Consider the following 12651-nt stretch of genomic DNA (forward strand, 5'->3'; position numbering starts at 1 on the left):
TTCTGCAACACTTGTAAAGTTTAATTAGCTAATGTATCTGAAATGTTTGCCAAGGTCTCAGACTACAGAATGTTGTTACAAATTGCTAGTTATATTTAATTTTAAAGATGTTTAAAATTTTAAAAAGGAGCTATAAAAATATCACTAAGCTTAATGTGCTATCAGTCATCAAACATTCTGAATGCGAATCAAAAATATAATATACCTAAGATAACCTTTATGTTAAAGGCAAAGAAAGATCTTTTCAAAGATAATGAACTAAAATATCTGTTCTTAATCAGCATGGTAATGTTTCTTTAAATACATTGTCAAATTACCTAATAAGGTAAAATAAATGACTGAATGCTATTTGTAATTTCCAAATAACATCAGTCATTACCCATTGCCCTAGGCTTTTTCCTGGGCTAACACTATACATGACTGAATAATTATCTTTTAATCAGTACCGTAATGAATAACTGCACCTTCTAAGTTTTGGATATTTAGATCCAACTTTATTTCATTAGGTTTATCGCTAAATCAGAGCAACCAGCTGTCTCTTATAGAACATAAAGTATGTTTCCATTTTAAACACGGGAGAAGTCAACAGTGAATGATTTATGACAAACCGTGGATTTAACTGTTAGGTCTCTGCTTTAAGTCCAAACGCAGAGCCAGTCAGTGGAAAATACTCTTTATACCCTTAAACAAAATACCTCAAATTTCATCAATAATAAAGAAAAATACCATAGTTATGAACTTGTTTACTTTTTGGATGCATGCCAGACCTGCAAAGGCAAAATCAAACTTAAAACTACCTTGACTGAAGGTCTGAGGTCACAGAATTCCTTAAAGATCTAGACACGTGTATTGTTATGATTTTGGTTGAGAGAATAATATGGGTACAAGTAGAAATAATTTCTTCTTTAAATTCAATGGAAAGTCTCGTAAGATCTGACAATTATGTCAAACTATATTCGTTGGTATTAGCAACCAGTGGAAAGCTGAAGAAATTGCAGCATTCTGATACTGAATATGAGAATGTCACATATGAATGTGTTACATTCAAAGTCACGTACTCAGAATATCTACATGTCTGCGTTTAGTATTTTTAATGTAAATAAAATAGCTATTCTGAAAGTTGATTATTCTTTAGCTAATAGAGAGTACCCATCTGTGTCTTTCGTGCATAGAAACTCTTGTGGTCATATTGAAATTAGAAAAATCAATCTCCCACCCAAAGTTCTACCCAGCATAAACCATTTTTGGGTATTTGAATGGTTTTCATTCCTGGTAGCTAAATTCTAGTAAATTCCAAAACACTCTGCTAGTCCTGTCACTCTGTCTCTGATATCTCAATGATCAAACATTTAGTCTGTGGTTTTGCTTCTGAACACAGTCATTCTACTTTGTTTTCCCCGTGCATTCACCAGCGAGAAACACCTTTCACAGTGTGACAAGAACATCAAATATCTCCCCACCTAAAGTGCTTCCACCACTTGTAAACAAGGATTCTGAAATCACTCATTCTTTAAATTAACATAAGATTCTTAATGAAATGTAAGTGTTTACTGAAAGAGGATCAGGACAGAATTGGAACATGGGATTTAGGCTGGGCGGAAGTTAAGGCAGGTAGTGTGCCAAGGGTGTAAAATTTAAGGGCTGTGAGAATGAACGCCCCCTTACATTCTGCACCCCAGGCAACTCTTGCCTTCCCTTCATCCTGGCCCTACATAAGATATGGCTGCTAAGAGACAGAGAGGTTAGGTGGAAAGCCTAAAAAGAGGGAATGAGGACTAGAGGTTCAAAGGGGCTATGTGTTTACAGGAGGGAGGGTCTAAAAAGAAAATAAGGGGAAAGAAATTGATAGTAGGGACATCAAAGTCTAGTACACCTATTAACAATTTTCTCTTCGGTCCATAGTGAGATTAGAGACAATATTTTGAGATTCTTTTTTTAAATATTCTCTTCCATTATGGTTTATCACAGGATATTGAATATAGTTCCCTGGGCTATACAGTAGGACCTTGTTGTTTATTCACCCTATATATAACAGTGAAGCAAAAAGAAAGAATGTTGCCATTTCATGAATATAATTGCATTTTCTCTGTCGCTTAAAGTATGTTTCATTGTCGGGCTTCCCTGGTGGTGCAGTGGTTGAGAGTCCGCCTGCCGATGCAGGGGACACGGGTTCGTGCTCCGGTCCGGGAGGATCCCCCGCGGCTGGGCCTGTGAGCCATGGCCGCTGAGCCTGTGCGTCTGGAGCCTGTGCTCCGCAACGGGAGAGGCCACAACAGTGAGGGGCCCGCGTCGTTAATATTACCCACATTATCTAGCATTTTCCTTTTCTCAACATTCATACTATTTTAATTATTTTCTTGATCTTTGTCTTGCTTGTTAAATGGAAGCTAAATGAATCTAAGTGAATGCAGATAACATATTCACTGCTGAAATACCAGCAGTGCCTGGTACCTAACAGGCACTCAATAAATAATTGTTTAATGGGCTTTTTGTCTTCTTGGAACCACTGGTCCAGTTAGAAAGAATTTACAGTATTGTGACCATGTGTCCCTATTTTCTTGCCCTTCCAAAGCAGGACAAAAAAGAAGCAGAGATGAGTTTGGATCTTGCAAATAACTGGAAGTCAGAAAAAATATTCTTGAACATACTAAGTGGTATTTACAAAAACAATAAATTTCTTAACTTTGATTTTCTTACTGAGTTTTGATGGTTCTTTATATATTCTGGATACAAGTGCTTTATCAGATATGTGTTTTGCAAGTACTTTTTCCCAATCTGTGGTGTGTCTTTCTATTCTTGTGATGGTGTCTTTTGAAGAGCAGAAGTTCTTTGTTTTATGAAGTCTAATTTAGCTTTTCTTTTCTTTTATGGATTGTGTTTTTAGCGTGATATCTATTAAATTTTTATGTAACCCAAGGCCACAAAGAGTTTCTGCATGTTTTCTTCTAGAAGTTTTAGTTTTAACATGTTTTGTATATGGTATGAGTTACAAGTCAAGGCTCTGTTTTATATTTTGTTTTGTTTTGCATATGGATATCAGTGTTCCAGCACCATTTTCTGAAAAACTATTCATTCTCTCTAATTGCCTTTGCACCTTTGTCAAAAAACAAACTTTTAGTATATGTTGTATCATTGTATATGTTGTATATATTATACACAACATATACTAAATATATCCAGAAATATATATATTTCTGGACTCTTTATTCTATTCCATTGCTCTATGTATCTAACATTTTTGCCAATACCAAACATTCTTGATTATTATATTTTATGCATTTTGAAATCAGGCAATGTGAGTCCTCAAACTTTGTTATTATTTTTCAAAATTATTTGGCTATTCTAGTTCCTTTGTCTTTCCTTGTAATTTTAGAATCATCTTGATAATTTCTCCAAAAGGTCCTGCTGGAATTTTGATTGGGATTACAATGAATCTCTATTAAACTTGCTTTTAACTTTAAGTTCTTCAGCTGTGTTAAATATGTGTCAGCAAATACAATTCTAATAAGGATACAGACAAGCTTCTGGCAATGAAGACTACGATGGATTTTAAGTATGTGTTGATCAGACAAAGATATTAAACTACCTACCAATGATCCTAAAAATCCTAGGAATGTGGGAAATGTTCACTGGCTGGGGCTACTGATGACTCGTAAGGTGAAAAAGTTATACAGTTTCTCAAGCATAAAGGAAATATTATCAGTTTTACCCAAAGAAGATACTATTACACTTTTCTATGTTGTCAAGGTCTCCATGAAATAATTAGTCTGGTAAAAGATCCACTTACCTTTTATCTCCATATTCATATGTATTCTGTCATTTGATATTAAAATCTCCTAACTGTCCCACACCTAAAAGAAAGTTTTCTGGAATGCCAGAAAAGCCTCATCTAAATCAGTGGTACTAGCACAGATTAAACATCAACATAATTATCTGGAAGCTTTCAACCTTGTTTTTAAAATGCCCATTTTCTCCATATTATTAGATACAGCAAAACATATAAAAAGTACTTCACCTGGATGAAGATCTGTACCTGGTTGGCTAGTCAGTCCTGTGAGAGATTCCTGCAACTGGTAGGTTGAGGTCGAGGAGGACGTGCCATCAGCTGTGTTATTTGATGTCATATATGCTCCATATGTTGATGCAGAGTAATACTGTGCATACTGGTTTTGGCCAAAGGCTGCATAGGATGGATAATCCTGAAATAATAATTGACATGTGTGTGTGTTTGAAAGACAGATTACCCTCTAGTGTACTCCAAAGAAAAGCAATCACAATGGCAGTGGAAAGATTAGTATCTGGCTCCACTGGTTCTGGAGTCCACAGCTTTGAGGTGATCCTAATAAGCAGAGACCATTCTGTGGGCATCTCCTACATGCACATAATAATGAAATACCTTGCGGGTTTTGCAAACCATGTCCAGTACACAAATTTTAATCTGTTTAAAGGTTGTATATGCATCACTTTCCCCCCAGAATTACATTTCCAAAGATGTACATCCTCAGGTCTTATACACTTGAAGAGGAGAGAAGGAGGTGTTCATATTCACAGCATTCATTCTCATCTTCTAATATCACCAGCAAGGAGGAGGTGTGCCCCTCTCCCCGCTTCCATACAGACCTTGGGCTGCATTATTGTGATTTTTGCTCCCTTTTTAGGCTACCCTTGATAATTTTGTTTTCTTGGCAGGAGGTAAACAGTAGAGAAAAGAAAATGAATAAAAGATATTCTTACCCAGTTTCTCACAGGCTACATGCCACCTGAGGCCTTGACCTAAAGTCTTTCATGAGGCTTTCATATATTTAGTTTGCATCATTTGTTAGAGAAAAAAGAAAGCCATTGGGTCAATTCCTTTCACCTGATTTTTATTAAAAAAATTTTTAATAATCTTAAAATGATGCTAATAATCCTTCAAAATCCTTTTACATATTAAGATAAGGAATAAGTATTTGTTGCAAGAATTGGTGTTTAATATATCTGACATGTTTTAGCCCAACTTGTTATCAGTGATGACAAATCCTTGGTCAGGATGAAGATTCCCTAATGCACGTTTCTAAGGGAAACAAAGATCCATGGTTGATGTGGTTTCCAAAAGAGGAAATTCTCTGCGTTCGTAAATATATGTATAAGCAAATATATGTATCATCAGAAAGTGTTAAGCAGTACGGCAGAAAATGAAAATTCTATTTGTCTGTTAATTTCAGGATCTGATGTTCCCTACTATTACCTGAGACTCAAAAACAAAAACAAAAACAAAAACAAAAACAAAAAACCCCAGAAAACTCTTGGCAGTATTTGGACAAAATTCTTAGTAACATATTTTTCTCAGAGTAAAACATGGATCACAAATATTAACACAGTGCTTACTTTCTGTCAGGCACTCCTCTAAGGCCTTTAGTAGATTTACTCATTGAAATCTCACAACCTCCTATGCAGTATTATTACTATCTCTATTTTACACTGAAGTAAAGGGATGGGATAAAGGCACAGAATGTTTAAAGTGATTTGCCCAAGGTCAGACAGCAAGTTTCAGGGCTCAAACTGGAAGCCAGAGAGACTGACTCCAGCATCTATCTGTGTGGGAAGCTGTCCACTGGGCTGCCAGTGCCCGGAGAGGAAGATGAAGTTACTCATTGGAACGGTCCAGTCTACCAGCTTTCAGTGATTATAGTGTATTTTTGCACTCAAATATATCTCAAAGATTTCCCCTACTCTTCATTTCCACTCTTATCACCTTGTCCAAGCTACCTTCACTGCCTGTTGTAGCCAAGGTACCAGTTTTCTAACTGCTCTCCTCCTTTCCATTTTTGGCTTTTTCCAAAGTCTCTGAAGCCAGAGTAATATTTTTCAAAAATATATTACATGATGCTATTCTCCTGCTAAAATATTCTTTAATAGCTTCCCTTTGGGCTTGGAATAGAATTGAAGTTCCTTATTATAAGCCACAGGGCCCTACATGAGCAGACCACAGCCTACCTAGATAAATGGATGTTTCCCCATCTGCCCCTTAGGTGCAAACTAAACTCCAGCCTTCTTTGAGTTCACTGACACCCCAAGGTTTTCACCCCTCAGGGATGTGATACATGCTGCTTTCTATGCCTGAACACCCTTGCCCTCATTCTTCACCTAACTTTTGGCAGACTTGGCCTAAATGTCATTTGCATGGAGAAGCCTTCCACAAAATCCCCCTTACTCAAAATTAGCCTTCTCATAATATTTTTAATAGGACCCTGTTCTCCCCCTTCATGCTTTCCAATTCTATATTTACTCAGGTGTTTACTGGTTTACTGTCTGCTTTTCTCAGTAGAAAGCTCCCTGAAGCAAGAAACAGGTTCCATTCACCCTGCTCCTACCTTCAGCTCCCCAGGATACAGACCAGTTCCCAATATCTAATAGGCACTCAGTGAGTATTTGCTAAAAGAATAAATTAGTCTTCAGACCATGGTCCAAAATACAGATTACACATTATATTGGGGCCACTGAATTAAATATACTGCTAGTACTGGATGTATTTTGTGATATAAAACTGTTTGTCAATAAATTTTCTTCTCCTTATTAATCATTTTTTTAATCTTCCCAACAAAGAACAAAGCAGTCTTCCCCTTATGCTACCACTCTGCCTAGTGTATATTTCTATTATTATATTCCAAATATTCCACTCCGTGTCCATATTATTTTCATGTCTGTGTCTTCAGGAGGATTGTATCCTTCCAGAGAGCAGGGAACACCGACTTCGAATCTCCAAAGCACAGTTAAAAAATCTAATGGCTAGCAGGTGCTCAATAAATGTTTGGTGTATTAATAAATGAGCGAGTGAAATTAAGCTACCTGGATTATCAAAAATTCTCAATTTTTTATAATAAAATATGCATACTGACTTTGATGTTTACTGTTTTAAGAAACCATTTTTCAAACTAATGTCAAACTATACAGTTTAATCCTGTCAAAAATATCATTATTCCACTGTTTAATCATCAAATTTTCCTCTTTACCTCTTGTTACCTTAATAAAAATTGAAAGGAGAAGGCAATTAATATAATTTCTTCAGTAAATCCAAAGAGCAAACACTTATGCAGTAACTTATACTTTAGAATGCACAGAAGTCCAGCGATTATGTTAGTGTATTGCTTACCCATGAAATCAGCTACCTTTCTACCTCAGCTACTCTGAACATGACTGAGAAGCAGGAAATAAGGACAAAACTTTCTGAATATATCACAAATTCATGTCGTTCCATGCTAACTCACTCGTTCAGGCACGTCCACACTTGTTCCACACATAATTCTAACACGATTCTAAAAACAATCGCAGGTTTCAAAATACACAAAAATATTAAGCAAATATCACTATGAGGACTAAGGAATTCTAGGAGCAGGTGTAGTGGGTGACAAAAGCAAAAAATTACAGCTGTCAGGACAGTAGGAATTTAACAGTTATCAAAAAAAATCATAGAATTAAAAAATAAAAGCCAATAGTAGTTTGAGAGGCATTTTGTTTAGGAACAAATGCTTTGGTTTTGGACCGAGTGTTTTATAGTCTACATCATAATTGATTACTGATTATAGTTTAACCTATGAATTTTCATAATAACTGTTTTATCAAGAAAAAATAAAATTATGTTTAGTATAGTTTAAGATAATAGAAAAATATGCAATATATTCTGTAATTTCCTTTCAAATGACTAAAACAATCATGGCTTAAATGTTTAAAGGGCAAATCTTTAGCAATCAGGAAAACTGAAACATCCAGAATTACACAAATCCAAAGAATTCCAGATAGCTAATTTTTACTACCCTGAAATGCCATCTTAATTTTAAATATATAAACCTTACTAACCTGATACTATTCTTCAAAAATCTGAAATATATATAAAAGCATAAACACAAAAAGCTACTATACCTGTTGTGAACCACTGAAGTTCGTTGAATTGGAAACTGAATTATTTGCATAAATAGTAGATGATGGTGCAAAGCTAGAACCTAGAGGTAAAGAACAAATTGCATTTTAAAAATATTCCTTGAAAAATATAAAAAATATTTCACTTTGCAGAATTCAATGAAATATATATTAAATTTTGTTGTTGAGACAGTGAGATTTAAAATTGAGAGATTTCTAAGGAAAATGTCCTTAGCTCTGTCTTGTGACAACAGGTAAAGTCTTTTCTTTAGAAGTCTATAGAGGTAAACAGGAGCTTGTGGGAACAGTCTTACCAAGGACCCGGCTAACCTTCAAGGGTCAATGTCTACACGTACAGAAGTACTCAAAGAATAAGATATTATCCATACTGAGACTACTTCCAGGAAACTACTGGAACTTTCCAGTAGTCATATCAACTGCATAACATACAAAAACTACTCAAGTTCAAACATTTGGCTGGGGCTAGCTTAGGAAATAAACACATGGAATTCATTTAGAGTTCATGCTTCCAGCTCCCCATCTTTTTGTTCCTCTATGTCCTTTCTTTAGAACAAAAAAAGCTGTGAGCTAGGGCTCAGACCCAAGGGAGAACTGTTTATACTGCAATCATCTAAGGTTTGACGATCTTCTAAAATTTTACGACAAGGTCTGAAAGTTATTTAATTATTTTTAAAATTAGATCAAAAACAAGTGAACTATCAATTTACAGATTCAAAAAAAAATGTTCTCATGGAATGTACTTGTTAAGGAATAAAATAAAAGACTATTGAGGCAGCTGATTACTTGTTTTGTCAATGTGTCTTGAATAGCAATAGTATTAGGTAATCAACACAAACTGACATGGCCTGGAATATCCGATATGAAAGTATTCTGGGGAATAAATGGATATGTCTCTATGGCATTTCCCACAGTGGCTTATTGTGGTTGAGGCATGTATGCATATATGTATCTACCATTATAAGGAAAAAAGAGACCTGTCACTTCAGCCAAAAAGGTCTAAGTAATTATTTCATTTTAGTCAGTCAACTAAAATGGCAATATTAGTTGGTTCAAATAATGTTAATATAGCCCCCAAACTATGACTAACCATATAGAAAAAAAATAACAGATAGGAAATAACCTTTTAATGTTTTTAGTATGTCACTAAAATATTTTCTGCAACTACTACACAATGTTCAAAAATAATTTTTAATTGGAGACAAAAACAAAAAGAAAAATTAAATAATGATCGTACATGGAGAAAAATTTTTTAAGGTGGAGGTACAAATTATCTAAATATTCCTATTCAAGAAATATAGTATTAACAGGGGAGAGGTATTTTAGAAATGAACAAAAAAATCTCCAATTATTCAACAGTAAATGGGACTTAGAGAAGTGCTAATTCAATTTTAAATTTAATCAAAAAAGCATTACGTATGTAAGGAATCCTGACAAGAAAATACTGGGTTTTGTCATGAATCTTTGAAATCACTTAAATAGATGCCAAACATGTGACTAGCGTGGCGACTGGCTTGGAGGTTGCTTTGCTTGGACTTAGTTTTCTGCCAATTTTATGCAACTTAAACTTAAATATTTAACATTGATATGGGTCATGTTTCTTGATGTATACTGAACTCTTTTCATCATGTTTCTTCCCAGTTATTTGTCTTTTCTGATGACCTCGTGTGAGCAGTGGTAAGATTTAAAACTGTCCTCATGACTTTAAATTCCTAGTCTGAAGCCAAGGAGTCTCATTCAAATAATTCTTTCTCACATAACATGTTTCTTGTGTGGTACTTACCTGGCATCTGGTAAGAATAAGGTGTCTGGCCTGGCTGTGGGGTAGAAAACCCTGGGCTGTAACTGAGGCACCCACTCTGTAATGGCGACTGAGTTTGTGAGAGTCCGCCCTCTGTCTTGATGCCTGGTAACATCACGCCCAGATCTGTTTGGAAAACGCATGTGCAACCCATTTCATTAGTAAAGTGATCTTACTTCTGAGTTGTAACATATCAATATATTAGACTATACAACTACTAGCCAGCAGGATTACATGCTTATAACCAAAGAAGAAGAGAGAAGGTGTGAAATACCGTAAGTGGGCAGGCTATAGGGCTGTCCTGTCTGTGAGTACGCTGTGTAGACGGCTGGCTGCTGCATCCCCGAATACTGAGTCTGGCCTGCATAGGCAGACATTGTTTGAGCTGCTGGTGTAGAAAGAATGTGTGGATAGGGCCTAAATATCAGAAAAATAGCATTACTGTGGCAACAAAGACTGCATATTAATTCAGACAGCTTAGATTCAGTGAAACCTGATAATAGCCCGGAAGTAATCCTCTTCTTTATCCACATATCATTTTAACAATATGGAAAAGGACAAGAGTCTGAATGTCAGGAGCCCAGGCTCTGCTACAAACCAGTCTAGTTACCTTGGACAAATAATTTAAACTCGCTAAGTCTACACCTCACCTGTGAAAAGAAAACTTTGGTTTAGATATCACACCTAAAGTCTCTTCCAGGTCTATATTGTTTACATTCGAAACAGTATTCCAACTGATATGTAGATGAGGAAAGTGAAGCCCAGGCCAGATAATTAGTACATTCATGAGCATATTTCCTGTTACCATGCATGATCCAATGCTATGTAATGACTACAAAAGTCATTAAAGGCCCTACCAATAATTCTCTACAGAGAACTAGAAATCTTAAAAAATAAATAAAATTAAAAAAAATTAAAAAGTAGGCAGCTTCCTGAAAAGAAATGGAATGCCATTCCCTTCATCATGCCACATCTAACAGAATGTTCCCAAAATGGATATCCAATCTCTAGCCTATACTTAAGGAGAAACACTCTAGCTGCTGTGGAAAATAACTTTTAACTGTACATGATCAGGAATCCAAAATCTTGACACATCTGGCTGATGGCAACCAAATTCAGATACACCCAATGTAGTTAAACTTGAAATTTCTACCACTGTGCTCAGAAAGTTGACTACATTAGTTATAAAAGTAATAGTGCATATCTTTCAAAAATGTTTATTAGAACTTGAAATCCAATAAAAATATCATAATGATGGAACAAATTATGAAGTGTTGATGTTTGAATAAAATATAATCTTTTTAGATTTTCTTTAAACTAGTCAGCATTTTTGAATTTTCATTAAAAAAATCTGTGTATTCTGGTTTGAGCTTGATGCTTTCCTCAAAGGATATAAATATCCAGAATTAAAGCAATTGTCTAGATATAAGTGAGGGTATTCCTAGACTTGTGAAGGGTATTTACCTAACGTCTAATCTATCCAATGAATCTATCCAAGTATCTGTCAATTCAACTGCCTATCTATAACATTTATATACATAAATATATCCTGATTTAAAGTTGTTATATTGTGTAAACATGATTAATCAAGATAATGCTGGAAAATTATTCTAACAAATCTGAAAGACTACTGACCACTTACTTGGAAGGATACAGCTGTGGGGAATATTGATGCGCTGATCTGGGGCTATAGCCACTACTTGTTATTACTGTAAGACACAAAAACCAGTGCAAAAAAAGGTTGCTTTATAAATATATTTCACTGGAGTGTGCAAAACTTATTTCAAGAAATGACTATGTTAGAGATATGTTTCAAAAAATTCATTCATTTTCTAAACAGAAAATTCATTCATTTTCTAGACAGAAGCAGATGCCTAAACATTTTCTTCTAATTAAACTGTTTCACGTATGTGCTAGGAGCATGACACGAACTTTTTTCACAAATCATTCCCCTTCATCATTCCTCCATTTTCTTAAATCCGTAGCATGCTCTTACATATTAATATGCTATGAATAGATCTCCTTGACTATAGGTAATTAAGCTTTCATGATATAAAGGTAAATTTTTAAATTTGCAGACTTTATGTTTTAAATTCCAAATATATTGCTCTTCCTGCATATTTATTCTAATAGAAATATAATAAAAATTAAGAAAAATATGATGTTTCAACCTTCATTTTCAAGTTGTAAAATGAAAGCGTTTTCTCTTTCCTTTCATTTTGCCAATCCGATGAGTAGTTAAAAATGCAGGGTCCAAATAATTCTAAGAATAATTGGAATATACACAGAAAGCATGGGTGATAATGTAACATTAAAAAAAAATCTAACTGCAAGAAGCAGCAGCAGTCATATTTATAAATATATTTTGAACTATCAGAGATTGTACTTTTTTGAGAGGAACTTAAAGGTGAAAATCAGGTCCTATTAACATTTCAGCCAAACATGCAGTCCCAAACTGGAATGTATCCAAAAGTTTGGAAGTTTCTCTTTCCTTTAACCATCTGCCTTGACTAAGACAGATGTACTGCAAATATATGGGCCCTAAAGTGTTAAGGCAGTCCCTTCAGAGCCAATCCATACTGGGCAAGCACACAGAGTGTCTTTATTAGGCCATCTGCTGTTCATTCACTTTTCAAAAAGATTAAAGTAGTATACAATGCAGTGCTGGAATTAGTTTAGTCTAATCAATCATAGTTATACTTCAAAGTACTATGTCTTTTCTAAGTTGTTCATAATAATTCTGGAGCTAAACTTTTAGAATTGTAAAAGTGACAAATAGGCTTAGGTTGCTAACTATTTTATGAAACATGATATATTTCTATATCCAAATGCTATTAAGTACCCTTGTGATCTATTGCTTCATAAACACATAGAATTTAATGTATTTAAAATGCTATTTAGACTGTAAGTTCTGAGTAGGGAGAGTATATTATAGT

The 12651-nt window shown here is 34.9% G+C and overlaps 1 protein-coding gene across 3 annotated transcripts in view; it reads right to left on the reverse strand.

Moving 5' to 3' along the window:
• Positions 1 to 12651, reverse strand: part of EYA4 (EYA transcriptional coactivator and phosphatase 4) — a 257178-nt gene that overhangs the window by 43652 nt on the left and 200875 nt on the right. For 2 of the 3 annotated variants that reach the window (XM_082633829.1, XM_082633828.1), the window contains 5 exons: positions 11358 to 11424; positions 9990 to 10132; positions 9698 to 9841; positions 7900 to 7979; positions 4016 to 4199 (listed from right to left, as the gene is read on the reverse strand). In XM_082633829.1, the coding sequence (XP_082489955.1) occupies positions 4016 to 4199; positions 7900 to 7979; positions 9698 to 9841; positions 9990 to 10132; positions 11358 to 11424 (618 nt within the window). Of the gene's footprint in view, positions 1 to 4015; positions 4200 to 7899; positions 7980 to 9697; positions 9842 to 9989; positions 10133 to 11357; positions 11428 to 12651 lie in introns of those variants that run through there. The other variant, XM_082633830.1, reaches the window with a different exon arrangement.

The sequence above is a fragment of the Mesoplodon mirus genome, assembly GCF_964341445.2.
Source record: "Mesoplodon mirus genome assembly, chromosome: 10".
Taxonomy (NCBI): domain Eukaryota; kingdom Metazoa; phylum Chordata; class Mammalia; order Artiodactyla; family Ziphiidae; genus Mesoplodon; species Mesoplodon mirus.